At 37.8% G+C, this 26,699-nt stretch overlaps 1 protein-coding gene and 1 pseudogene across 5 annotated transcripts in view; one reads left to right on the forward strand and one right to left on the reverse strand.

The window, feature by feature from the left end:
• SLC25A14 (solute carrier family 25 member 14) overlaps positions 1-21,202 on the reverse strand; it is a gene marked incomplete at its 5' end in the record, with an annotated part of 36,604 nt that extends 15,402 nt beyond the window's left edge. The window contains 9 exons of one of the 4 annotated variants that reach the window (XM_081221828.1): positions 711-846; positions 1,641-1,765; positions 6,878-6,973; positions 10,422-10,507; positions 11,753-11,847; positions 14,004-14,151; positions 16,118-16,211; positions 20,703-20,940; positions 21,071-21,127. In XM_081221828.1, the coding sequence (XP_081077954.1) occupies positions 711-846; positions 1,641-1,765; positions 6,878-6,973; positions 10,422-10,507; positions 11,753-11,847; positions 14,004-14,151; positions 16,118-16,211; positions 20,703-20,768 (846 nt within the window). Of the gene's footprint in view, positions 1-710; positions 847-1,640; positions 1,766-6,877; positions 6,974-10,421; positions 10,508-11,226; positions 11,271-11,752; positions 11,848-14,003; positions 14,152-16,117; positions 16,212-20,693; positions 20,941-21,070 lie in introns of all 4 variants that reach the window. The other 3 variants (XM_081221827.1, XM_081221829.1, XM_081221826.1) reach the window with 3 other exon arrangements.
• Positions 21,203-22,208: 1,006 nt separating this feature from the next.
• LOC308608608 (large ribosomal subunit protein eL22-like) lies at positions 22,209-22,653 on the forward strand (annotated as a pseudogene). The gene has a single exon. The product of its transcript is annotated as a large ribosomal subunit protein eL22-like (transcript).
• Positions 22,654-26,699: the final 4,046 nt, after the last annotated feature.

Raw genomic sequence — 26,699 nt, forward strand, 5'->3', positions numbered from 1 at the left:
CTTTAGATGCCTCCATCTACAGGAAACCTATCCCAAACTTCCAAATTGGACTAAAATTTCCTCCCACAGACCCCTGAGTTTATCACTTGACAAGATGTGTTGATTATCTGTTTGTATACATGTGGTACACTGTAATTTCTCTGTATGTACTAAAATGGTGCCTGATAGATAATAGTTGTAAACTAAACTGAGAAACCATATGACAATATCATATTTTAGCTCCAAATTTGTTTTTTGTAGAAGTATTATCACGAATGATTATATAATACATAATACACGTATGATATTCAGCTTCCTACAAACATAACATAACAGAAACTTTCAAAGCCAAACCGTGAACAGTAGTACAATGCTGAACGGAAACCAAGTACCAGATTTTCTATTATAGCATCTCTGCCTTGTCTGAAATGGGCAAATGTGGGATATGTTAAGTCCTTTCTATCAGTAATTCTACATGGTGCTATTGATAAAAGTACCCTGCAGTCTTAAGCATTCAAACTGGAATAATAACATTAAGGACCACTGTGCATCAGCAGATTACCAAGGAGACAGCTTTCCTACCTAGGAGTTACTCTGAGAGGCTACTAAAAATAGACATAATGATTCTTCCACCTTCAGAATGAAATGCAGCAACTAAGAATAAAGACTGCAAGAAGGTCTGAGGCATCAAAGAAAATTAAAAATACAATCCAAGTTCACAGTGTGCGTACCTTTAAAATACCATCCAAAGTACCCTTGTAGAGGTCCACATGTCCCACAATTGCCCTCTGGTTCATCATGCGAGTTCGAACCACATCAACTGGATTGGAAGCCAGAGCCCCAGCCAAGCCGCACGTAAAGCTGGAACTAAAGATAAAAACTTTAAGAAGTGAGACTGCCCCACTTCCACCTCTGCCCGCTTAAACTGAAATTAGTCCAAACATAAATGTACAATGAGTCAGACTCATCAGATAAAACCTGGCACTTGCCCTTTCATTACAATCTAAAAAGAAAGGAAATCTTTACTAATCTTTACATTATTCAAAAGTTGTCCCCTTCACTTTTCAATCCAAAATTCAGATAGCCTTTTTTTTTTAAGGGGACAGTTTATATAAGTCTAGCAAGTTCCCTAAGCAGGAAGTATTATGCATCATCTATTAGTTATGTAAATTTTTCAAACCACAGCATCATATGCCAAATGCATTTGAGAAGTAAAATATCATAAAAGTTGCAAGATGAAGAAAACATAGGATGAAATTAGCAACAGTCTTCAGCCCAAAACTGTGGTTTTGTTTCACAGGCCCTATAAAATTTCACCCTTTTATTGTTTCTCATTGAGAAAATTTGCTTTCTGATCCAAAATTAACCAAAGCAAATAATAGATGAGTTTATTAGATACAGAGGCTGTGTATGAACAAATGCAAATCCTACATACATCTGATAGGCTACTGTATTAGACACTGCCCCCAAGTACCAAAGTGCCCATAGCATCTGGAATCTCTGTACCTGTATCAGAAGGCTTGAAGTTCTGGTGATGAGAGAGAAAAAGGTATTTAGACCATATGTACCCATTATCAATTCTACATGAGGACTTCAGTGAAAGATGCTTTTTGTGCTTAAAGTACTCAATATATGGAATGAGTACAACCTATCATACTTACACAAAGTGAGTTAAGATTGTGTCTCCCATCACCCCTGACAATATTAAGTGCTTCTTTGTAATGTCATAGACTGGTAGCTCTACTCCCACAACGATGGCAGCCCTCTGAGCAGTTGGGACAACACCCTACAAAACATAAGTGACATGAGACACCAAGGAAATACACTGGTAGTGACATAAGTTTAAAAGTGAACAAAGTAAGTCAGGAATTAAAAAATAACAGAAAAAATCCAAGTCTGAAGTATAGGGGTTATTACTCCTTCAAATCAATAGCTAATACTGGAACATTTATAAAATTCCAATTCACTTACTGTACTAAAAAATAAAACCATTGATATGACACCCAAAGCACAAGCAACAAAAGAAAATATAGATAAATGGGACTTTATCACAATTAAACATTTTTGTGATTAAAAGGATACCATCAAGAAAGTGAAAAGACGACCCACACAACGGGAGAAAATATTTGCAAATCATATATCTGGACTAGTATATATCATATATTATACATGGACTAGTATCCAAAATAAAGAACTCTTATAACTCAACAATAAAAAGACAAACAACCCGGGCTTCCCTGGTGGTGCAGTGGTTGAGAGTCCGCCTGCCAATGCAGGGGACACGGGTTCGGGCCCTGGTCTGGGAAGATCCCACATGCCACACAGCGACTGGGTCCGTGTGCCGCAACTACTGAGCCTGCGCTCTAGAGCCCACAAGCCACAGCTACTGAAACCCGTGCGCCTAGAGCCTGTGCTCTGCAACAACAGAGGCCACTGCAATGAGAGGCCCGCGCACCACAGCGAAGAGTAGCCCCTGCTAACCGCAACTAGAGAAAAGCCCGCGTGCAGGGACGAAGACCCAACGCAGCCAAAATAAATAAATTAAATAAATAAATTTATAAAAAAAAAAAAAAAAAGACAAACAACCCAATTAAAAAATGGGCAAAAGATCTAAATAGACATTTCCCCAAAGAAGATAAACACTTATACACTGCTGGTGGGAATACAATATAGGGCAGCCACTGTGATAAACACTTTGGCAATTCCTCAAAAGTTAAACATAGAATTACTACATGACCCAGCAATTTCACATCTAGATACATACCCAAGAAAATTATAAACACATATTTATGCAAAAACTTGTACATGAATGTTCATAACAGCATTATTCATAATAGCCAAAAAGTACAAACCACCCACATGCTTATTAATTGATGACGGGATAAACAAAATGTGGTAAATACATACAATGGAATTATTATTCAGCCATAAAAAGAAATGAAGTGCTGATAAATGCTAAAACATAGATGAAACTTAAAAACAGTATGTTAAACTAAAGAAGCTAGTCATAAATGCCACACATTGTATAATTCCATTTACATGAAATGCCAGAATTGGTAAATCTATAGAGACAGAAACTAGGTTAGTGGTTGTCTAGGTCTGGGAAGGTTGGAGGTCATGGGAAGTGACCATTAATGGATATGGGGTTTCTTTTTGTGGTGATAAAAATGTTCTGAACTTAGACAGTGGTGATGGTTGCACAAGTCTGTGGATATGCAAAAAACATTCATTTGTACACTTTAAGATGGCAAATTTTTATGGTATATGAATTATCTCAATAAAGATGTTATTAAAGATAAAACCATGAAGCAAAAGTCAGTAGGGAGAAGAGAGCTTTCAACTTTATTTCACAGAATTTAGGATGTGCAGAAAGGACACACTAGGATGACAGCAAAAGTATGATGCAGCTATAGGGAGAAGGCCAAGGCAAAGGAGTACCTCCTTATGAGTCCTCCTGTGATAACACTACCAGCTTTTCACTCACTAGTACAGTATTCCTATCACAGCTCACGTTACAACATGGGGCTTCCAGAGCATTAAAAGTCCTGTTTTTGAAGCATATGAATGACACGAGAAAATGCCTACAATGCTGAAAAAGGTAAGATATAAAATTACTTACAGTATTATTCTAAATTTAGGGGAAAAGGTATACACACACATGCCAAATTTTTGTAAAAATGTTCACAAGGAATGTTTTACTTTTACAATTGTGTTTAAATTTAAATATCATTTTAAAAACTGAAAATAATATACCATGGGGAACAACTGCTTTCTGTGATACCTGTTATAATTAAAGAGTTCAATCATCTCTAAATTCCCAAACTCCATTTATAAAGTGGAAGTGATGTAGCTGTGCTGTCATCAGGAGATGTTTGATTCTGCTGATCAGGCTGGCTGGCCCAGCAGTACCTTCCTCTCTGATCCTTTCACCTGCTCAACTCTGTTAGAAGATGGCCTCAGAAGACTAATTTGGTGAACCGTAAGGCCCCACGGGCTGAATTCAGGTCACAGACATGTTTTGTGTGGCCTACACAGTGTTTCTTAGAAGGCTGAATTAGCTTTCAACATAAAACAAAAACAAAAACAAAAACAAAACCACAGAAATGGATATTTCACACAGGAATGCAAATTTCCAGCTTCTCTTGAAAGCCCAGAAAATTTGGCCACACTGGACTCACGTGGTGCATGACAGCAATGAACAGGGCAAGTGCTCTCCAGTTCACTACTCTACTGTCTGTCCAACTCTGACCTAAGTGCCAGTTACTCTTTATTACTGTACTCCTGTTGTTATTTCTTACAATGGAGTTTGGAAGAAAGTGAAATGTTTCCAGTGAAAGTGAAATGTTTCCAGTACCCATGTTATAATCAAAGCAGGAAAACAAAATACAGACACATGTTTGAAGAAAAATGTAAACATATTTTCTTGTTGAAATGAAAAAAAGATTCCCATGTTTTAATATGTAAATAATACATGCCTGTGTCAAAAGAATACATAACACAATATACTTCACTTCTCCTTACATGCCTGGATGAAGTAAATAGCCTGGATCATAAAAGTAGCTATGTTCAGTTCCTCAAAAAATTAAACATAGAATTACCATACAATCCAGCAATCCTACTTTTGGATATATACACAAAAGAATTGACATCAGTCTTGAAGAGGTATCTGCACATCCATGTTCACAGCAGCATTATTCACAAGAGCCAAGATATAGAAACAAACTAAATGCCCATTAATGTATGAATGGATTAACAAAATGTAGTATACGCATATAATGGAATATTATTCAGCCTTAAAAAGGAAATTCTGACACATGTGACAACATGAATGAACCTTGAGGGCATTATGCTAAGTGAAATAAGCCAGTAATAAAAAGACAAACAGTGTATGATTCCACTTATATGAGGTACCCAGAACCATCAAATTCATAGAGAGATAATAAAAGGTTGGTGGCTAGGGGAAGAGGAAATGCGGAGTTGTTGTTTAATGGGTACAGAGTTCCAGTTTTGCAGGATGAAAAGAATTCTGGAGACTGGTTGTATAAAAATGTGATATTTTATATGTATTTTAACACAATTAAAAGATTATTTTAATTAAAAACAAAGTAGCTATGTTCCCCTGACAAAATCTCCAATTCTGTTTATTGTTCTGTCTTTGTCTTTTCCTTAGCCTTAGTTTGTGAAAAAAGTTCTAGCTAGTTCCATTTTCTGGTTTTAAATTAGGCTAATCAAGAAAGTGTACCTTGGGACTTCCCTGGCGGTCCAGTGGTTAAGACTCCACACTTCCACTGCAGAGTTGCGGGTTCAATCCCTGGTCAGGGAACTAAGATCCCACATGCCGTACAGTGTGGCAAAAAAAAAAAAAAAAGAAAGAAAGAAAGAAAAAGGAAAAGAAAGTGTACCTCCAAGTGCTTTTTATCAAAAAGCAAACGGAAAGGATCATTAACAGATGCTAAGATCATTTGGTGAAAGGTCATTAAGTAATAGGATATATGCACATTGTTAGAATATTACCCTACAAATTACTTGCTAATTGCAAAAGGGGAAAAAAAACGTATCTTTTACTATGATAAGACCTGGTAGGCATCATCTTAACAAGTAAACGAACTTGGCATCACCAATTTTGGGACAAACTAACATTTTGTGTCTCTTGCTGTGATGCATATGAAATAGTGTCATCTATGAAGTTCTGTTACCAGAAATGTTTAACATGCATCTAATCAAGCCAACAGATCTAACTTCTAGCTTACAGGAAATACAGGGGAAATGCAAGGAAACATTTTATATAAGAAAACTGACCTGACCTCATCAATAAAGGAAATTTGAATATGGACTAGGTATTAGATATTAGGGACTTATTAATTTTCTTACGTGTGACAATGGTATTGGTATTATGTAGGAGAATGTCCTTATTCTTAGGAGATGCGTAATGAAGTACTTAGGGGAGTAACACGATGCCTGCAACTTCCTTTCAAATAGTTTAGGAAAAAAAGGAAAGAGAGAGACTCATTAGATATTTAAACAAACAAAAAAAGAGAGTGTGCACGTGTGTGTGTGTGTGTGTGTGTACGGGTATGTGTGTGCATGTGTGTATATACATAAGTAGATAAAGCAAATAGGGCCAAACTTTGAGTCATTTAATCCAGCTATGTAGGTGTTCATTGTTCTGTTCTTCCAACTTGTCTGTGAGTTTGAAAATTTTTATAGTAAGTAGTTAGGGAAAATTATAAAGAAATAATAAAAGCAAAGCCCTCTCTTTTAAGAGTCTATTAATGGATTTCCCATTCTACTCTCTACTACTAGTAGTCTTATTTAATATTATGAAACTAAGTGATTAAAACTGGATAAAAATTACAGGAACAAAAATATTTTAAAAAGTATAGATAGAAGACTGGAAGATAATACGACAAAATGTTAACAGTGATATCTCTAGCTAGTGGGACTACTGGACATTTTTATCTTTTATATACTTTCTCAACATTTTATAGTACATCTTTTACCTTTTATAATGTTAAAAAAGTTGTTTTAGGCAATAACTTTTGATCATAAGCACTACAGAGACTACTATAAACATACATTGCTGTGTTAATACAAAACTGGCAAAAATATATATTGAAAAATTAAACTCACTGTGAATTTGAACAAACCAAAATGGCTATCTCAAACAATATAACTTCTCTCACACATACAATCCCCAAACATTAAGCAGAAATAAAGACGACTGATAAGTTTTGGTCCTTTCATAGCTGATAAGGAGCTTCTTACCTTATTTTTTAGGTTACCAAGAATCTTACATAGTATAAGGTGACAATTCACAATTTTATGGCTTTATATAAAAGGTAATCTTTGCAAATTCTAGCAACTGTGTAAAGAATAATACCAAGAAAAGAGTACTCACCCTCCACAGACCCCTGGTACCTTCTTGTTGGTATATATCAATGAAGCTGCCAATCATGCTGCCTTGGAACAAGCTTCCCTGAGCCTGCATTCGAATCTAAAATCGGAAGAGGTGAACATTTTATTTTGACAGAGAACCAAAATGAGATGTTTCACTCATTTAAAATGAAGAAAACAGTATTTGGGAATTAAAAATCAGCTTACTATTATGATGAAATTAATGATTTAAGCTACATATAGAAAGAATGTAATTTGTGTCAAAGTATATTTTATAAAGACGATTTTTATCAGCCTCACATTCCTCATACTAAGTCCATCATTTCTGGAGTTGGAAGAAAATTTGGGGAAAAGAAAGAATGAGTACTCTGTAGGGGTAGAAAAGAATCCATTTAAACTATGACTAGTTTAGTGAAAAACTATAAACAACCTATAGGTCCAAAAATAACAACAAAGGATTAGTTGCATAAACTATGATACATCCATTTAAGGGAATACTATGCAGCCATAAAATTTTATTGTAGAATAATATTTGTGGATATTGGAAAATGTCAAAAATTAATTGCTAAATGGAAAAAGCAGGTTGCAAAGCAGTATGTATGGTATATCATTTTTATCAAAAACAGGTAGACTTAAAAATCCATATGTTCAACAAAGAGACTGACTGAACATACACACCCAAATGTTGACAGTGGCTTATGTCTAAGTGATGAAGCTCCAAGTGGGCATTTTTCTCTTTTGTGGTTTTTTCTGCCTTCCACTTTTTACTACATTGAACATGCATTGCTTATTGAAGTATAAAAAGCAGAAAAAAGTTTAAAAATATAATTTAATGCTTACAAGACCTTAAATTGAGTTTTACTTGTAAAAAGCATGATACTGTATTCTGCAAAGTAGCTTTTGAGAGGCACAAGAAAGGAGATACAGCATTAAAAGGCCATGTAAAAGATTTGGTACAATTTCCCACCGACTGCACATATAGATCATAGTAGTCAGTCACTAAGTACTAGTGGCCCAAATGTAGGCCTGATTTTCATGAAGCACAACTCTAGGTTTTAATAAATGCTCTTGGTAAATCATGTTACAGCAGCATGTTTTTATGCGGAAAGTCAACTGCTACTACTAAGAGTTTTGAAATAAAACCTAAACCAAATTAAAATGGAATAGAGGGCTTCCCTGGTGGCGCAGTGGTTGAGAGTCCGCCTGCTGATGCAGGGGACATGGGTCCGTGCCCCGGTCCGGGAAGATCCCACATGCCGCGGAGCGGCTGGGCCTGTGAGCCATGGCTGCTGAGCCTGTGCGTCCGGAGCCTGTGCTCCGCAGTGGGAGAGGCCACAACAGTGAGAGGCCCGCATACAGAAAAAAAAAAAATGGAATAGAAACTGTCACAAAGACAAATTTAAACCACAAATATCCTATGGTAAGTAGAAGACTTCTTTATGCAGGTGATTCCTGAGGGCTGTGATGAGGGTGAGGCAAGTGTGGCACTTTCCTCAGGCACAAAATGTAGTGGGGGGGATGTAAAAAACCTCAGTAATCCAGATAAATAATATCTTAATGTGATATTTTTAAAAATCAAAATTAATGCACAAAAACCCAAGATGAACCAAGTATCAAAACTGTAATTAAAGACAGGATCCAACAGGGTGGGATTACAGTGAGTGAGATGGATTGTACAAAATATTGCTATTTTGTTCATCATGAATTTTTCACATTCATTTTAATTTTTGAAAAATATTGCATAAAAATGTTATTTCTCTTGATTATTGAGTATTTTGGCACACTCTTACATTTTGCACCCAAGGGGAGTATCTCCCTTGTCCTAGTCTTGGTCCTGTTCCTGAGCTGTCTTCAAGGATAAATTCATGAGGAAAGGGGGAAAAGGCATTGCAGGCAAAAAGAGAACTACATACACAAAGGCAAGGAAGCGGCACGTAGTTCAGAGAAATCTATTCAAGGATAAATGAAAGGATTAAACAGCCCAACTGTGATTATAACTCCTATATAGGATTGTGACTACCCCCGACCCTCCACGTCCCAGCACCACTCACCACTCAGCCCTACCTAAGGATATGAAAGGAAAAGGGAGATTGTAGCATTGGTCAATGGTTGTAATTGTACCAGACTGGTCAGAGCAACAGGAAATTGAAGTGAATCACTTATATGATTAAGTTTAGGATCCTGATGGATAACAAAGGAAGTTTTAGGGAATTAAATATTATTGTTCTTGAGAAGCACATTCTAACCAGTGTAATTATATTGCAAATAATTTAGAGTTTTAGGATATAGTCAATTATCTTCAAAATACTTGTTCTGTAAATCTAAAGTGATATAAAAATTCTGTAGCTAAAGTACTCTCAATTTAACCCAGAAATATCATTTCATATCATTTCTTCATCAACCACCACTAGTTTCTTTCATGTGTGTTGTTTTTCAAGTCACTCTCTCAAAACTCTGAATCACAATAGATCTCCCCTCCACCAAGCTAGCCACCTGTGGTTTCAAATAAATAAAACATACTTTCTCTTACTTTTTTTTTCTCACATTCCCCCTAAAATGATTTTTAAAGACTTGGGATCCTCTTACACATTTTAATCATATATTTAATTATCATAAGTTTAAATGAGTTAATAAGTAAAAAATGTTAACCATTTTATCTCAAAAATAAGATGCAGATTGCTATTATTAGATTAAGTTAGATTATTAGATTAAATAAGATATAGATTGATATTATTGATATTATTAAATAAATGTTTCATTCTGAATTTTGATAAAATCTGAAGGAAATTCAATTACGTTGTAAAAAACTCAGCACCACTAACCTATACTGTTCTGGTTCTGAATTCAGAATATCTCTAATAGGCCAAAATACATCATTTTAAAGCCAAATCTCGTCCTTAATAGAAATATGGATAAGACAGGAAAAGATAGCGACATTATAGATTTACGGTATTTCAATTAGTTATTAAAGGAGGCTTCTCTAAAAACTGTATTTCAATTTATCCCTCTGTCTGATACTCCAGGTTACACCACAGGTCAATATACCATACTATGATTTGGAATGGGTGGGGGAATGTGCCTTTCTTTTATAAAGTGGGGCAAGGGCTGTTCTAAACACAAGCTCATTTTCAGATCAGTTTTTGAGAAGGGTACAAAGAAAGTAAGGGATCTGGAAATTGATTCCCTTAAAATTGCATAGCCCCCTTGGAAAGAACCTATAAAGGTTTGCATACTCTAGTTTGAAGACCAATGGATTAATGCACATCACAAGAAATTGACTACTATTTATTAAGCATCAACTACCTACCAAGTACAATGATAAACAGTTTACATATATTATCTTTAATCCTTAACAACCCTATGCAATACATACTGAATTATCTTCATTTTACAAATGAGGAAACTGAGGCTTAAAGCAGTTAAGTGATTTGCCCAAGGTTTTACAGCTGGCAAGTGACAGAGTGGGGATCTGAGCCCAAATCTGACTCAAAGCTCATGCTCTTTTCATGTCACACTGCATACATCCAACGCTGCCAGACTTCTCTTACCTTTAGCACATCGGTGGGATTGGCTATAGTGGAAGATATCACTCCTGACACTACCCCACATATCATATTAATTAAAAGAGTTTCATCTGTAAAAATGAACAAAAAAAAGAAAGGTCTGCTTGTAAGAGGTACCAGTTTCTGAGAACAGAGTGCTGAGCTATCAGAGAAAGGGAACCATGTCAGAGAACTGACTACAGAAATGAACCACAAAGCTTATGAAAATAAAGAAACTCAAATATTTCTAGGTTCCAAATAAGTACTGAAACATATAAAATTAAAATAAATATTTCTAAAACACACTGGAATATATCCTATTATTCTGTATAACTGCCAATATTCCGTATAAATTCAGAATGTGCTATTTCTCCTTCAATCATTTCAAACATCTAAAGAAAAAAAAATTTAAATCTTTTTCTGGAGAATCATCAACTCTAAAGACTCAGGAACCGAATGTTAAAGGATAAAATCTTATGTCTAATAGGAAAAAAATACCTAAATATTAATTTTAATTGACCATATTATCTACTAGCCTCTATTTATTGACAGAAGATTTCTGTAGTTAAATGTGAAAAACTAGTCATTTGGAACTAAATCCTCTCAGCAAAAAAAGAACAAAGAAACCAAAATTCAATCTTCACCACGCCTCCTCACAATAGCGAGCCTACAAGTTAAAAACTAGGTAAACCCAAGTGAAGAATCTGTGAAAGGAAATTATTTTAGGACTAGAATCCTTCAGGATCCTCAAAGAAGAGGCTCCAGAAAAAGTTGACTTAGACAATAAAGCAATTCAAAGGACATTACTAACCGAAAAGCTCTCCAGCTGTCCCCAACTATGCAACAGCCTCAGGCCTGTAGTAAAATAACCATTTTAGTATAGTATCCAGCTGAAAAAGCTACAGCAGCAAATAGAGAGACATATGGTAATGCTGAATGTGGGTTAAGGTGGCCATATTTTGTATATATATAAAACTACTCTACCTGACCAAAGCTTATCAAAACCCACAGCTAGAGGATTCCTTATAGTTGAAGTTCTCTTGCAGATGAGGACAGCATTAATTTTCTGAACAAGTTTGCTCCATGTTCTCTCTATGATGACCAGAAGCCTTTTTTTGTTCGTTTGATAGGAAAAGGGACAAACTTGAAGAGCAGGTCCCTGTAACCTATACATCACCTCTGCAAGGATTAATCCCAAATCAGTACAAGCTTATTTTGTCCTTGAAATGACTGCTACCCATTCTCAGGCACCCTGTGATGAACACTTCTCATTAAGCATGATTTCAACAATCCCTCTGAGTGTTACTTTAAAAGAGAATGAGGAGTCTTATACTGACCTTCTAAACGTTCTACAAATAATCTCTTCAAGCTCTGGTAAATGCCAATTTTAATGGTGCCATATGATGCCTGTCTTAGTAAAGCAGGAGCGATTCTGCCAGAAAGAAGGAAAGAAAAAGAAAGTCAGTTATACTTAACATGCACTCACAGATTATACATATCTAGACAGCCTACTCACTTCCATCACCCCCCTCATTCCATAAAAACAGCAAAATATGCATTTTTTTCAAGCACCCATGGAACATTCATCAAGAGAGCACATCTAGGTCATGAAACAAACCTCAAAAAATTTAAAATAATTGAAATCATATAGAATATGTTCTCTGACCATAATGGAGTTAAGGTGGAAATCAGTAAGGAAAATCCACAAACACTTGGTAATTAAATGATACTTCTAAACAATCCATGGGTGACATGGGTGTATTTTTTAAATACATAGAATTGAATAAAATGAAAATTCAACCTATTAAAATATGTGGGATGCAACTAAAGCAGTGCTGAGAGAGAAATTTATAGCACAAAATGCTTACATTAGAAAAGAGGGAAAGTCTCAAAATCAATAATCTAAGTTGCTACCCTCAAGAAACTAGAAAAAAAAGGGCAAAATGAACCCAAAGTGAGCAGAAGGAAGTAAATAATAAAGAGCATAAATTAATAAACTTGAAAACAGGAAAATTAAAAAAGATCAATGAAACAAAAAGTTATTTTGAAAAAAATCAATAAAACTAATAAACCTCTAGCAAGGGTCCCAGTAGTAAAAAGAGAAATGTCACCAACAGGAATGAAACGGGGAATAGCACTACAATTCTGCAGTCATTAAAAGAATAATAAAGGAATACTATAAACAACCTTATGCTCATAAATTCAACAACTTAGAAGAAATGGACTAATTCCTCGCAAACTACAAACTACCAAAATTCGATCAAGATGAAATAGATAATCTGAATAATCTCATAATCATTAAAATTTTTTAATTTATAATTTAAAAGTTCCCAAAAAGGAACTCTCCAGGCCCACCCAGATCATTTCACTGGGGAGTTCTACCAAATATTTAATAAATGAATGCCAATCTTTCTTCCAGAAAACAGAAGAGGGAACTCTTCCCAACTCATTTTATGAAGCTAGTATTACCCTGCTAACAAAACCAAAAAAACAGTACAGAAAAGGAAAACTAACTACAAGCCAATATCTCTCATGAACTTAGATGCAAAAATCCTTAACAAAATATCAGCATATTGAATCCAGTAATGTAGAAAAAGTATACACCATTACCCACTTCATAGATTTTTTTAAAAAATCAACCTTACTTCCTAGCAGATGCAGATATATCTTCAACCTATCAAGGAGGTACCAGAGCCAAGATTTCACCCTATTTAAGTTCTGCTTATAAACTGGAGACATTCTCACTCATACCTCCTTTGAGATTCTTCCAAACTGCAGAACTATACTTTAGCAGTTATAAATAGAAAGACAGCAGCAGCTCAAACGGTTAAGATTTTAAAATGATGACAAAACATGCATATTTCTGACTTTATTGCTTGCTATCTGAAAAAAATAATCTTGTGATCATCTGTGCCGATAAAAGAACAAGGTGAAACAGATGATCCATGATTCACTTGCTTAAGGATGTAAAACTTGATTTTTCCCCCAAGTAAACTATCTTTGAAATTAAGTCTAACATAAGTTAATAATAAAACTGATATCCATTCTCTGAGCAATAAACTGGTACCCTAGATGCAGGAGTTGACTAGTAAATTGGCAGCAGATAAACAACACACTGGACAATAAACCACCGACTTATGAATAACCAAAAGATGACGCCCCCCAAAAAATGATGGGTCTCCCGCTCTTTCATTCTGCATTTTCTATTTAAACTGCCAGAATAGTATTTCTTTAAAGAGGAAAAATTTTTTTACAAGTAAATATTTGGCAACTCAGGAAGATTATCACAGAAATATATACTGCGAATTGGTGCCGTTATTCACAGTGGCTATGGATGACTCTCAGGAAAACAGGAAAAAGCCAATGCTGCAATGAGATATCCATTTTAAAATGTATCGCTTATAGCCAAATGAACACAAAATCCAAAGCTCAAGATTTACAAGCAAGTGAAATATAAACTGGCACATCAACATTGAATTATAAGTTGAAATGGTGAATATAAAGGGCACAAACAACCAGACAGCTGAAATACATGGCTTCTCAAAAAAGTCTTTCTATTTGTGACGTAAGGAAAGAGTCCAGTCTCACCCTGAATACAGAGCCAATACACCTTCTTCCTTATAGATTCGGAACAAGGCATGAAACATTCCTCGGTATTTTATCTCTTTGAAGCGGACATCAATACTTTGGCCTTGGACTTGAAGTCGCGTTTTGGTCAGGTCCACAGGGAAAGTTCCTGTGAAGGAACACACTCATTTATAAGTTTTCCCAAAGAATCACAGTTAAATTTTGGATGAATTTAAGCCAGTGGTAATTTTTAAAACATAAGACAAAGTTCTTCTTCTAACACCTAGGTCTCTACTTAAATATCACTATCAGAGGACAAGAGTTGTATGTGATAAAGTGAAATGTACTATATCTAGGCAGCAGGATTTGACCCACAGTATAACTGAAACTGTGATATAATAAAGTGCTTTAGGATAGTTCTAATACACTATAAATGCAAAATACTTAAATGTTTTAATTTCATCTGTTAACATACAATCTGGCATTTATCTGTCTCTTCCTTCTGCCCTGCTCCCACCTCAAGTCTCCCTACTTCTCCCTCATAAAATCTCCCCAAATCTTCACCAAGAAAATAGGAAAGCATGGGATTGCTGCTCCACATACTCTTAAATACTATTACAAAGTTTTGTGGGTTTTTTCTTTTATCTGTCTATGAGAAATAGTTTTCTAGTATTATGAAAGATAATGGCAAAGTCCTATTTGGCCTACTCATCTGGGTTCCTTAGGTAATTCAGGACTAACACAAGCACAGTGCTTAGTGGGAAAATTTCTTTAACCAAACTTCTTTCTCTTATTATATCAACACAGAGAAGTGGTCATTACATTGGCAAAATATATTTCAAGGACTATTTCAACGTCTAAAACTAACAAGATGTTTATGCAGCTCTGGTCACTGATGACCGTGATATCATAACACCAGACAATATGCCAAGAAAGTCAATAAAAACTATTGGGTTGGGGTCACTTATGAACAGTTTAGAAAAAAAAATTTGGAAGATGAAAAAACACAATGTAAAAGTATTTCAAAATTAAAATCAAATAGAGAAGAATCTGGTTTGATCTTGGTCAATCTTCTAAAATGGGAAAGAGATTTGAAAACGGAAATCTGAATACTTACTAAGAAATTTATAAACAACTGAGCACAAAGAAAGGCCACTTGTATAAGACTATAACAGAAACCCCTATCTTATCTAACTCCCTCTATATTTTCATGTATGTTTCTTAAGCCTAGCAAATTAACAAATAATTAAACTACCAAAACAGCTTCCTAAAATTGACTTTTCTTAACTTCACTTGCCATAACGTTTGTAGTACTTTTTTTTTAAGGTGTACATCTTTTTTTAACATCTTTATTGGAGTATAATTGCTTTACAACAGTGTGTTAGTTTCTGCTGTATAACAAAGTGAATCAGCTCTATGTATACATATATCCCCATATCTCCCCCTTCTTGCATCTCCCTTCCGCCCTCCCTATCCTACCCCTCTAGGTGGTCACAAAGCACCGAGGTGATCTCCCTGTGCTCTGAGGCTGCTTCCCACTAGCTATCTATTTGACATTTGGTAGTGTATATATGTCCATGCCACTCTCTCACTTCGTCCCAGCTTACACTTCCCCTTCCCCGTGTCCCTAAGTCCATTCTCTACATCTACGTCTTTATTCCTGTCCTGCCCCTAGGTTCATCAGAACCATTTTCTTTTTAGATTCCATATATAAAGAAAATATTACTTGATAGCTTTGAGACAACAATTTTTAAAACAAATAGGGCAGGACTTCCCTGATGGTCCAGTGGTTGAGACTCTGTGCTCCCAATGCAGGGGGCCCAGGTTCGAGTCCTGGTCAGGGAACTAGATCCTGCATGCTGCAACTAACAGATCCTGCATGCCACAACTAAAGATCCCACATGCCACACAAAGATCCAGCACGTGGCAACGAAGGTCCTGCGTGCTCCAACGAAGGCCCAGTGCAGCCAAATAAATAAATAAATAAATATTTTTTAAAGTACATTACTTTCTTATGATAAATTTTTTTAAAAAATAGGGCAAGCTTCTTTTTGCTTCTTCTCTAGTTTTTACCAAAAATAATGCTACCATATCAATACCCTAAGGAGTAGGTTTCTCAGTTTTCACATTCTTACCAAACTCAGCAACAATAGAGGCAAGGCCGCCATATACGAAGGGTTTCCAATTCAGACCAGACATCTCATGGCTTACAGTGGCACTTTTCTGGTGCTAAAAATAAACACAAATCAGAACAAGGCACAAGAGTGAGGAGCATCTGTTAGTGTATGATCACATAATTTATATCAACAAAATTTGCAAATAAAACAAATGTAGAGAAAAAACCCTACCAAGTGGAATGACAAAAAATGAAGGCTCCTGTTTTATGTGATGATCATGAATGAGTTCTTTACTGCCATTCTGTAGAGGTAAGTGTGCGATTCACTCAAATATCAACCTGTGCCCTTCACGTTCTCTAGTTTCTTTAATGTTATTCCCATCCCCATCCAAAGAAGAGGTTTCATTCCATCCAGCACACCCAATTTAGACATACAACTAGACAATTACAAGTGAAGGAGCCTGGACTTTAAATTATATAGGCTGAGGCATCTCATAAAAGCAGTTCATGGTATTCAGTTAGCTTGATTCAGGTGCAAGGCAGACTAACACCACTACCCTCTCATATTCTTAGTTCTCTCATCTCTCCACTAAATTTTAGGGTTTTATTTCATCTAGCTACTTTCCAGCTACACACAACCTCCCCCCACTAGGCCCAGCGTAAGTTAAGCACATTTTCACCTTCCTTCTGGTTCCCTGAGGAATGGCAGCAAAACGGATGATGTCTCTCCTCTCTCTGACATTTAACATACATCCATTAGTGAATCGCCTTTTCCCTGGCCTTTTAAAGCACATATATACAAATATTGTTTTTCTTTGATGTTTGGGTTCTTTAACAATGCATACTACTCCCCATCCCCCTCACCTCCTTCCCCATCCTGCCCCCATTAGACCTGTCACCCTCAATATTTTCAGCCTTTTTTTCCAGCCACTCCTAGCTATTTCTCTCTTGGATTTTATTTTTTCCACAGTTCTGCCTTCTAAATCAGTGGTTTTCAAATTTCAATGTGCACCAGAATCATCCAGAAGGCAGATTAAAACATTGACTGCTGGGCCTTACCCTCAGAGTTTTTGATTGGTGGTCTGGGTCTGGCGTGAGAATTTGCAAATTTGCAAATGCTGATACTTCCACGCTTTAAGAACTACTACTCTAGGCATTGCCTACTAAATCCTGGTCCAGCTGGAAGCAATCTATTTCCTGAGGATGGATTCTCAGATTTCTTTTAAATATTCCTTTTTCAGATCTTCATGGTATGCATACTAGTGAATTTCAAAAGCAACTTCAAGTGGTTTTAGTCAGGAATGAAGACTCTAAAGTCAGACTTGCCTGGGTTTAAATCCTGACATCACCACTTATTAGTTCTGTGACCTTGGGCAAGTTATTTAACCACTGTGTGCCTGAGTTTTCTGAACTGTAAAATGGGAATAATAATAAATACTATATTATAGGGTTGTTGTGAAAATTAAATAATGTATGTAAAACACTTAGAAAAGTACCCGGCACCTAGTTCAACTATTAACTATTATCATTATTACACTTTTGAATAGTTAAGTACTCAAATATACATTTTAACAGATAATACTTACTGCCCACCTCCCCTACTGCCCAATCTGGGGTTAGCACCATTGAATCACAGTCTCTTTTTAGGGGAGACAAGGTTTTGTTTTGTTTCCACATAAGGAATTCTCTGTAACTAAGCACAGAAGAACAATTTTCCAGAGAGGATAGCTAACATGCAGACAAATGTTTTAGAGGCCACAGAAATAATTATGGAAACTTCCTTTCAAACATAGTATGATCAGCCAATCCATCTGACAGAGTCTGCAATAGACAACTCTTTTGGAGGAAAACTGTTGAAAATAACTCTAAAAAGCAAAGTAGGAATAAGCAATTCAATTATCAGTTGCAGCTTGAGATAAGTCTTGGGTACTAAATACTACCTTATCAACATTTTCAGCTATGCCCATATTTTAAGATTACAATTGATAGTAAAACATGACACAAATGATGAGAGGGTAGGCATGGAAAAGCAAGGACCATGGCATATCCCTTCTCTTAAGTTGGGGCAAGGGGGAATGCCCTTTCCATTCACCAATTTAGAGATTGCCCAAAACAGTCAAACATTTCAAATGGCTGCTATACTTGTCTCCAACACTTTCTCTTTATAACTTCTTTCAACTCTTTTCATCACAGAAGAAGCCTGTCTTGACTACCTGCTACCCAGCCTTTTAATAAAGAAGATGTGCTCAGGGTTCAGGGAGCAATAATAAATCAATTAAAGGCAGGGGGCAAAGCCATAGCAGGGGCCAGAAAGACCAGTCACAATCTCAGGTCCGTTAGCCCAGTGGTTCTTTAATGAAAATGTTCACGATTCTGGGTTGAACTAAAGAAAATAAGGGCACCTAGTGCCTTTTTCTTCAGCTAAATGTATTTAATGTAAAGGACTATTAGAAGATCATGTTCTTCCTACTCCTGGAGCATTTTTTTAAAATCACCTTTCTTGTATGAAATGTATTAGTAGTTGGTAGCTGATACTGTTTAGTGTTCTTATTTGGCAAAATAAGACTGGCTACCCTACTTTGTGCTCATTTTTGTCATTCTCTATATTACACTTCAATTACTACAGCTGAAAACTGCAGTCACTTTTGTGGGGGCCACATCACACTACTGAATCATTCAAATGTCAGCTAAAACCTTTTACATAAGGCTGTATATATGCATGCATGTTATGTCATACCTATTCCACAGCTGTATAATGCCCTTTTGAGCCTTCATTTATCCCTTCTATATCTTAAATCTCAGGCATACAAATAATGACTAGGATGAGGTTTATCTTCTGGTTGCCCCATGTTATTTTCTCTCTTAACTAGGTAAGATCCCTGAAGGCCGACACCATGTCTCACAATACTTTTTATAACCCCTACAATAGCTGGCACAGAACTGGGTACACACCCATTATTGATAAATACTTGGTTGGTTCCAGTGTGATGTCCTTTATGCATGTATACAGCCTGTATGTAAAAGGTTACAGGGAAAATTTGAAAGTTAATTTACTGGACCTGACCAATGCTACACACTGTACACGACACATTGCTGATCCTCAGAGATTCTCTCCCTACTAATTCTCTCCCCTGGCTTTTGTTGCAGAGAATTACTTGTGTAAAATACCCCAAGCACTCTAAAAATGATTTTGACTTGTGGGGGCTATCCCCAGATATGGGTAAAAGAGTCATATATGAGTTGAAATAGAAATATAGTACCTTAAATATTTTTATCGTGTTAAGAAGCCAATGAAAAATGCCTTCAAAATGCAGACACGTATTCTGAAGTCTGACTAAGGGAAATCTTATAGCCTAAAGAGTGAGAAGAATATCTAGAACACAAATTGCATAACCCTGTTACACTACTCCAAAGATCTGGTCAGAAAAATGCAGGTGCCATTCTTGCTTTCTCCTTTAAGGAAGAGTAGGCGTTAGAGATTCTCAGATTTAGGAGGTAATAATGGAGAGTCAAGCAAATGTTTATTGAAGGCATACTAAATGCCCAAATGTGCTATGGGTATAAACGTGATGTTTAAAACAAACACACACACATAACATATGTTCTAACGCCAGGACATTATTTATGTTTCCTGGATAATTAAGGAGATGGGTATGGGGATAAAAGTTGTATGAAATACATTTCTTGCCTTTCAAGAGCTTATAAACTGGTGGAAGAAATCAGAGTAGTTCATTAAAGAAAAAAATAAGTGCCAAACTATGTAGCACAAACTATAAGAGCAGGAGAAGCATGGAAAAGGAGACAATCCGTGAAAAGACTTATGGAGATGAGAGAACTTAAAGTGGGCCTTGACAGAGGGCAGGTAGAATCTCAACAGGTATGGGTAAGGAGAGGGTGCGGGGAGGAGAACAGGATGGATAGATACAAATGTGGGGAAAAACACAGCACGTGGAGGCAAGCATCAGTATGGTTTGTTCTCAGAAGGAAGAGTGCAATCTAACTGGAACAGAGAATTATTTTATCTGACTGAAACAATATCAGACAAAAAGTATGATAAGGAACAGGTTAAGTTGAAAGTCCTGAAACCAAAGTGTGTGTGGCAGGGTGGGAGGGATACTGTAAATTTTTGAATAGGGAAGTGACTTGAGGAAATCTACCACATTTAGTTAGCCTACTAGGGCTGCAGACAACCAGTGGATTACAAACAGGAGAGGCAGGGAAACTAGCTTAGGATGGTGTGAAGTAAAGCAGACAAGATGTTTGTTGGCAGTGAGGTTAGAGATAAACTTCTAAAATAGAGACACAAAGGAACTTGATGATGTAGGGAATGAAGGCGAGGTAAGAGTTCATGATGACTTGAAGCATCCCCAGCCTGAAAAAACCAAGGAAACACTGACAGAACACTACAAATGTCCCTGTTACCCTGAGAAACTAATTCATGTTAATAATGGCTGTCATCCCAATTAGTTAGCTGAACTGCATTTTAATAGATGCCTTCAATGCCTTGACCTCAAGGAGTGGCAGGGGGTAGAAACTGAAGGGGAGCATCTTTCAACAGCATCCGTCACACTAATACAATGGAGGTGTTTGCTTACTCCGCTTACAATCACAGCCGCCGTTGCAAACTTCACCCTTAGAAAAATTAGGATTATTCCAGGAAAGATACCCATTCACCCTCTGGGTAGCAGGATCTTGCCAGTTCCTCAGCTGTCAGAGCGAGTTCGTGGAGAGAAGGGAGGCGCCTGAAGGAGGCGGCCTCCCTGGGGGGTCGAGGAAGCAGGGTTCAATCGAAGAAGTAAAACCACCGATGCCAGAAGAGTGAAAGACAGGGAAGGGACTCAGCTGAGGGGAGAGAGAGACCAAAGGACCGTTAAGCCCCTCCCAGGCCGGGAACCAGGCCAGCCCGGCCCCGCGCGGCCTGGCGCGGCCCAGCCCCGCTCCCCAGCCTGGAAGCCCAGGAGCTCCCCCTCACCTGCTCGGGCTCATCGGACGACTGGGAAGCCGAGGCTCCCACAGTCGGAAGCGCCACTGCAACGCCAACCCGGAAGTATTGGTACCAACGGAAGTAACCAAGTCGTCGCCTCGGCAACGGTGGTACAGCCATTCCAACTCCGCCCCCTCCAAGCCTAAAAGAGAAGGCGCGAAATAAGAGGCGGAAATGACAAGGGTCTTAACGGGGGAGTCGGGCAGGCTGCAGGCGCAAAGGCCCAGACGGGGCAACCTGACTTTAGGGACGTGCTGGGAGAGGAGGCTAAGACGTGAGAAATTTGACAGCTTCTGCAGCTAATGTGGGTGCAGAGATGTCGCCCCGTCACCGCATCACCACCCACCTCGCGCGTACAAGGACTGGGGAAAGGAGGGGCGGGGTACGAGGGGCGGAGCCAGCAGAGTGAAAGGGCGGAGCGGGGCGCCTGCGAGCAGAGTACCAAAAAGGAGGGAAAGTGAGGGGGCAGGGCAAATGCTTAAAACAAAAGTGGGAAAATGAGGGAAAGGGAGTGAGCGGTATTTAGAGAGGTGCCTGAGCTAGGGGGGAGTGGGGCGGGGGGGGGAGGAGTGGGACAGGGTGGGGGAAGAAATAAAGATCAAATAAGCAAATAACCTCAGCACCAGGTCTGAGGCCTCCAGGTGCTCAAAGCACATGGTTGAGAAAGAGCAAGTTAGAAGCAGAAAAGGGACCATAAAAAGTTCAAGATAAAGAAAATGAAGAGTAGAAATACTAACGGGGGAATCCGAGTTAATCTGCACCTCACAATCAGCCAGCAGATGATGAGAGGGCCTGGTGACCAGCTTCGGGCTCTAGCCCCACCCCAGGAGCCAGAAGGAATAACTTCAAAGCACCATAGGTGATTATGTTAACCAATGGGCTATGTTTTTAAGCCTCTCGCGTGAAGGTTCCGTAATCACGCAAGAATACAAAATACTATGGTTTAGACGTTGAGTATAAGTAAAAGTAAGTCAATGCAAGGCCTGTGGCCCTAAATAATTATTTGTTAAATGAATAAATGTTGGGAATACCTTTGTTCCAAAAGGATCTTTCTCAGTTTAGTTCACATCTTGGTTTTTTTCCCCCACTTAAAAATCTATTCAGCTTTTCTGCCTCCGCTGCAGGGATGGCGCCAGTGAAAAAGTTTGTGGTGAAGGGGGACAAAAAAAAGAAGCAGGTCCTGAAGTTTACTCTTGACTGTATCCATCCTGTAGAAGATGGAATCATGGATGTGGCCAATTTTGAGCAGTTTCTTCAGGAAAGAATCAAAGTGAATGGAAAAGCTGGGAATCTCGAAGGAGGTGTTGTAACAATCGAAAGAAGCAAAAGCAAGATCACTGTAACTTCCGAGGTGCCATTTTCCCAAAAGGTATTTGAAATATCTCACCAAAAAATATTTGAAGAAGAATAATCTCCGTGATTGGTTACGCGTAGTTGCTAACAGCAAAGAAAGTTACGAATTACGTTACTTCCAGATTAATCAAGATGAAGAAGAGGAGGAAGATGAGGATTGAAACTCAGTTATCTGGAGTATTTTGTATGAATTCTTAAATAAAATTTAGGAAACAAAATGGTGGCTTTCCTTGTATCTCTGCAGTGTGGATTGAACAGAAAATTGGAAATCATAGTAAAAGGGCTTCACTTGGGCTGCCACTCACTTACTTGTAATTAAACTTTTTTTCTGCTTGAAAATTTCAATTCTTTTGGTAGAAATACCAAAATGTATAAGTCTCCTTCAAGGGAACTGGCTACTGTTTGACATTGAACAGGTGGATGAGGGCGTGGAGATGTGATTTCAGTTAGTTACTATTTTACACAAAAAGGGGTGGGTCAGTTTCATCTGGTACTTTTCTCAAAGATGGAGGAATACAAATGTGGGAACTCCTGATTCACTGAAAGCAGATCCAGTGACTTGTTTCTGAGGTTCTTTTTTTGGGAAAGTGGCAGTGTCGATAAGATGCAGGCTTCTGGGGCATTTGTCTTTTCATTTTCTGATTACAAATTACTCTTGATGGACACAGTTACTATGTATGTTAATCCTTTTTCTTCCTGTAGAAATAAAATGTCCTTTTGCTTCGCATATTCTACACCTCGGGAAAGGGTCTGGAGAGCAACTGTAAAAGTCACAGGTGTTCAATTAAGGAAAGGTCTACAAAATACGAATTTGTAAATAATCATTGTTTCTGCAAGTCTTTGCACCAAACTGTCACTTTGAACCCCACCAGGGGGAGCTGGAGATGAGGAATAGTGGAGCTTCCAAAGGTGGGTGTCGGTGAGGTTCCCTGGGGTCTGGATCAGAATCCCAGAGTTCTGGAGTCTTACCACGGGGGCAGGTGTGGAAGAGAGGGGCCTGGGAGACAGTTCAGGGTGAAGAGAAGTGTTGAGATGCCCAGGGAGTAGTCCCTTTCACACCATTTAGGCCACAGCTGGGCTTAAAAGTCATTCTACAAATACGTTAAGCAGGGCGAAACTGAAAGGGCTTCCCACGATATTGGGGGTTCCGCTGTATGTGGAGAGGCTAGAGATCTGTGAAAGGTCATTAATGAGATCATAAAGATGTGATTGTTGCTGACAGAATATCAAGAGTGACTTTGAGAAGAGACCCTGATGCCTTATGGTGCCCTCTAAAATTTAAATTTTACAGGAATGTCTGCATTGTTTTAAGATTACGTGGTATCAAATTCATGTCTTTCAAGAGCTTGCCTAGGGTGTCTTTCCACACCTGAAATTCTTGTGACCTTGCTAGTTGCATAGCTGGAAATTAAATGTTTTGTGTCATACCTTGACTCCAATTTAGCATTTGGTGCTCCTTGGGTTGAATTTAACCTGTTGAGGCTTTGTAATTCATTTGTGGTAAAGGCTCTAGCATTTTCTATTTCTATGCAAATTTCTTGAAGCAGAACTGTCTGCATTTTCTCTGCCCTAGAGAAGGCATTGTTTCTTTCAAATTTAACTGAGGCATCAGTTGCTCTTTGGTGCTGTCCATTACCATGATTATTAACTTTGTTAGCAAGTTTGTGACTTGGGTTTGCAAATTTTACTTGTTTGTTGCATTGATGTTCCCTTGTAGTAATTCTTAGTTTGGCTGTAAAAAAAATTAGCCCTGGGCTGAAATTAGCATAAGTTTCTTTTTTTAAAAAACTATTCCCAGAATTTAAAACTTGTAATAAAATGGAAACTTTTTGGTTTTTCTATGCCGTTTGAACTCTTGTATTTTGACCTTTGATCACACTTTATATTAAAGTGGCTAACACATGGCTACAAAAAGAATCTATTCAGGCAGCACACATAGTATTAGCTGACATTATGGAATGCTTACCAAGGGTGCTGCCAAGAGCTTCATGTGCGCACAACTACCCTATGAGACAGGTGCTATTATTTCCCCCTTTTGATAGATGAGAAAACTGAGGTCTTAAGAAGTTAAGACCTCAAATTCAGTTCTGACTTCAGAGCCCAGGCTCTTAACCACTGCTATACTGCTTTCACCTTTAATAATACCCTTGTTACCTTCAGAAACTTCCTTACTAAATATAGAGATAATGCGAGAAACCCATACATGCATTCCAAAATGCAAATACCCTTAAATTTACGTCTCAGCAAAGTACTCCCTTTCAGCCACACTAAGGGGGTTGTAGCTTAGAGTCTTTCTTATTTGGAAGGACTATACTCTCTCCAGTGACATGAATTGTATGTCCAGCTGTGGCTGTGGCCTGGGCCTGTCCCTCACATCCACGTTGCTCAACCTTGTAGAATTTTGGTTCTCTTTGTGACCAAATCACTATCTTAGCTTTTCTATGAGACTGCACTGCACTTTTGTCTCCTCAGCCACTGCCACTACCAGCTAATCTCACCAACCACCTAGGTAAATTTTGTTAAAAATGAGCACTGTTTTCAAATGACTTATTTTAAAAGATCTACAATAGATTAATTTAACAATAGCATTATAAACACATAGCACACTTTTATTTAACACATTTTCAGTTTGCTTAGTTTGTTTCCAACATTATCGCCTTCTATTTGTAGTCTCTACCACACAGACCCATATTTGATTAGCCTCTGTCTTGTGTTATGCTCAAATTCTGATCTCTCCAAGAGATAAGCTGTTCAAGAGAATAGAATCCTCGAATCTTCAAGTTGGAAGGAGATTTAGCGGTCCCTTCTACAATATTCATTATAGACAGTTGTCCGGTCCCTGCTGGAATGCTTCCAGTGTAAGTATAGATCACATGTCAGCCCCTTACACTCTTTGACAACTCTGAACACTCTCACTTATGTTGAACCAAAACGTGCTTTCATCTTTCTACTCTCCCAAGAGAAACATCTGATCTTAAAAAATGAAAAGAGAATTTTATTTGGAGTCAGAAGACCTTTTTTTATTAATTGAGGTGAAGTTCACGTCACTAATACAATATTACGTCAATTATATCGCAATAAAACTGGGGAAAAAACAAATTAAATTGAGAACATTTTTATTTTCATTAAAAGACACGATTAAGAGAGCAAAAAGGCAAGCTCCAGGCTGGGAGAAGAGATTTTTAATCATGTATCCCACAACATCTCATATCCAGTATAAATAACTCCTAAACTCAGTGATCAAAAGACAGGCAACTCATTTTTTTAATCGGAAAAATACTTGAAAGACACTTCATAAAAGAGTCGATCCAAATGACCAATAAGCATATGAAAAAGTGCTGAAAATTATTAGTCATCTAGAAAATTAAAATTAAAATCACACTGCACACCCACCAGCATGGCTGAAGTTAAAAGGACTGTCAAAACAAGAGGTTCGGTGGAAAGCATTTCAAATTCTCATACACTGCTGGTGGGAGGACCTATTAGCTCTCTATTGTTGTGTTAAAAAAAATTGCCACAAATTTAGTGGCTTAAAACATCACACATTTACTGTCTCTTAGTTTCTGCAGGTCAGGAGTTCCAGGCGTGACTTGACTGGGTCCTTGGGCTCTGAGTCTCACAAGATTGCAATCAATGTGTCAGCCAGACTGTGTTTTTATTTTGAGACTTAACTGGGGAAGAATTCACTTCCAAGCTCACTCAGGTTGTTGCAGAATTCACTTCTATGCAGCTGTACCACTAGGGCTTCAGTTTCTTGCTGACTGTTGGCCAGAGGCCACTCTCAGCCCCTGAAGCAGTCCCCAGTTTCCCACAATGTGGCCCTCTCCATAGGCAGTTCCCAGTACGGCCACTTGCTTCTTCCAGGCCAGCAGGAGACAAGATCCTAAGATGTGGTTTTATCCACGCAGAATATAGTGGGACTATTATTTTCTGTGATAAAGGACTATACCTATTTTTTGAAAGTACAATAGCTTCATTTTTCTGATTATAAAAAAGTACATAGTCATTATAAAACATTTGAACTGTATACAAAAGTGGAAAGAAGGTATAAATTACCTGAAAGCCAAACATCCAAAGACTACTCCTCTTAACAGTGTGGAGCACCTCCTTCTAGTCCTCTTTCTATGCCTACACACGTGCTTATACTATCACTCTTGTGATTTGCATGTTCCTGTCACAAGTTCCTGTGGGGTGGCCTCGAGCTAAAGTCAGTGTTTCCGGCTACCTCTAATTTATGGTCCCTCTATATTTCCCCGGTTTTAAA

The sequence above is a fragment of the Mesoplodon bidens genome (genome assembly GCF_964165515.1).
Source record: "Mesoplodon bidens genome assembly, chromosome: X".
Lineage (NCBI taxonomy): Eukaryota > Metazoa > Chordata > Mammalia > Artiodactyla > Ziphiidae > Mesoplodon > Mesoplodon bidens.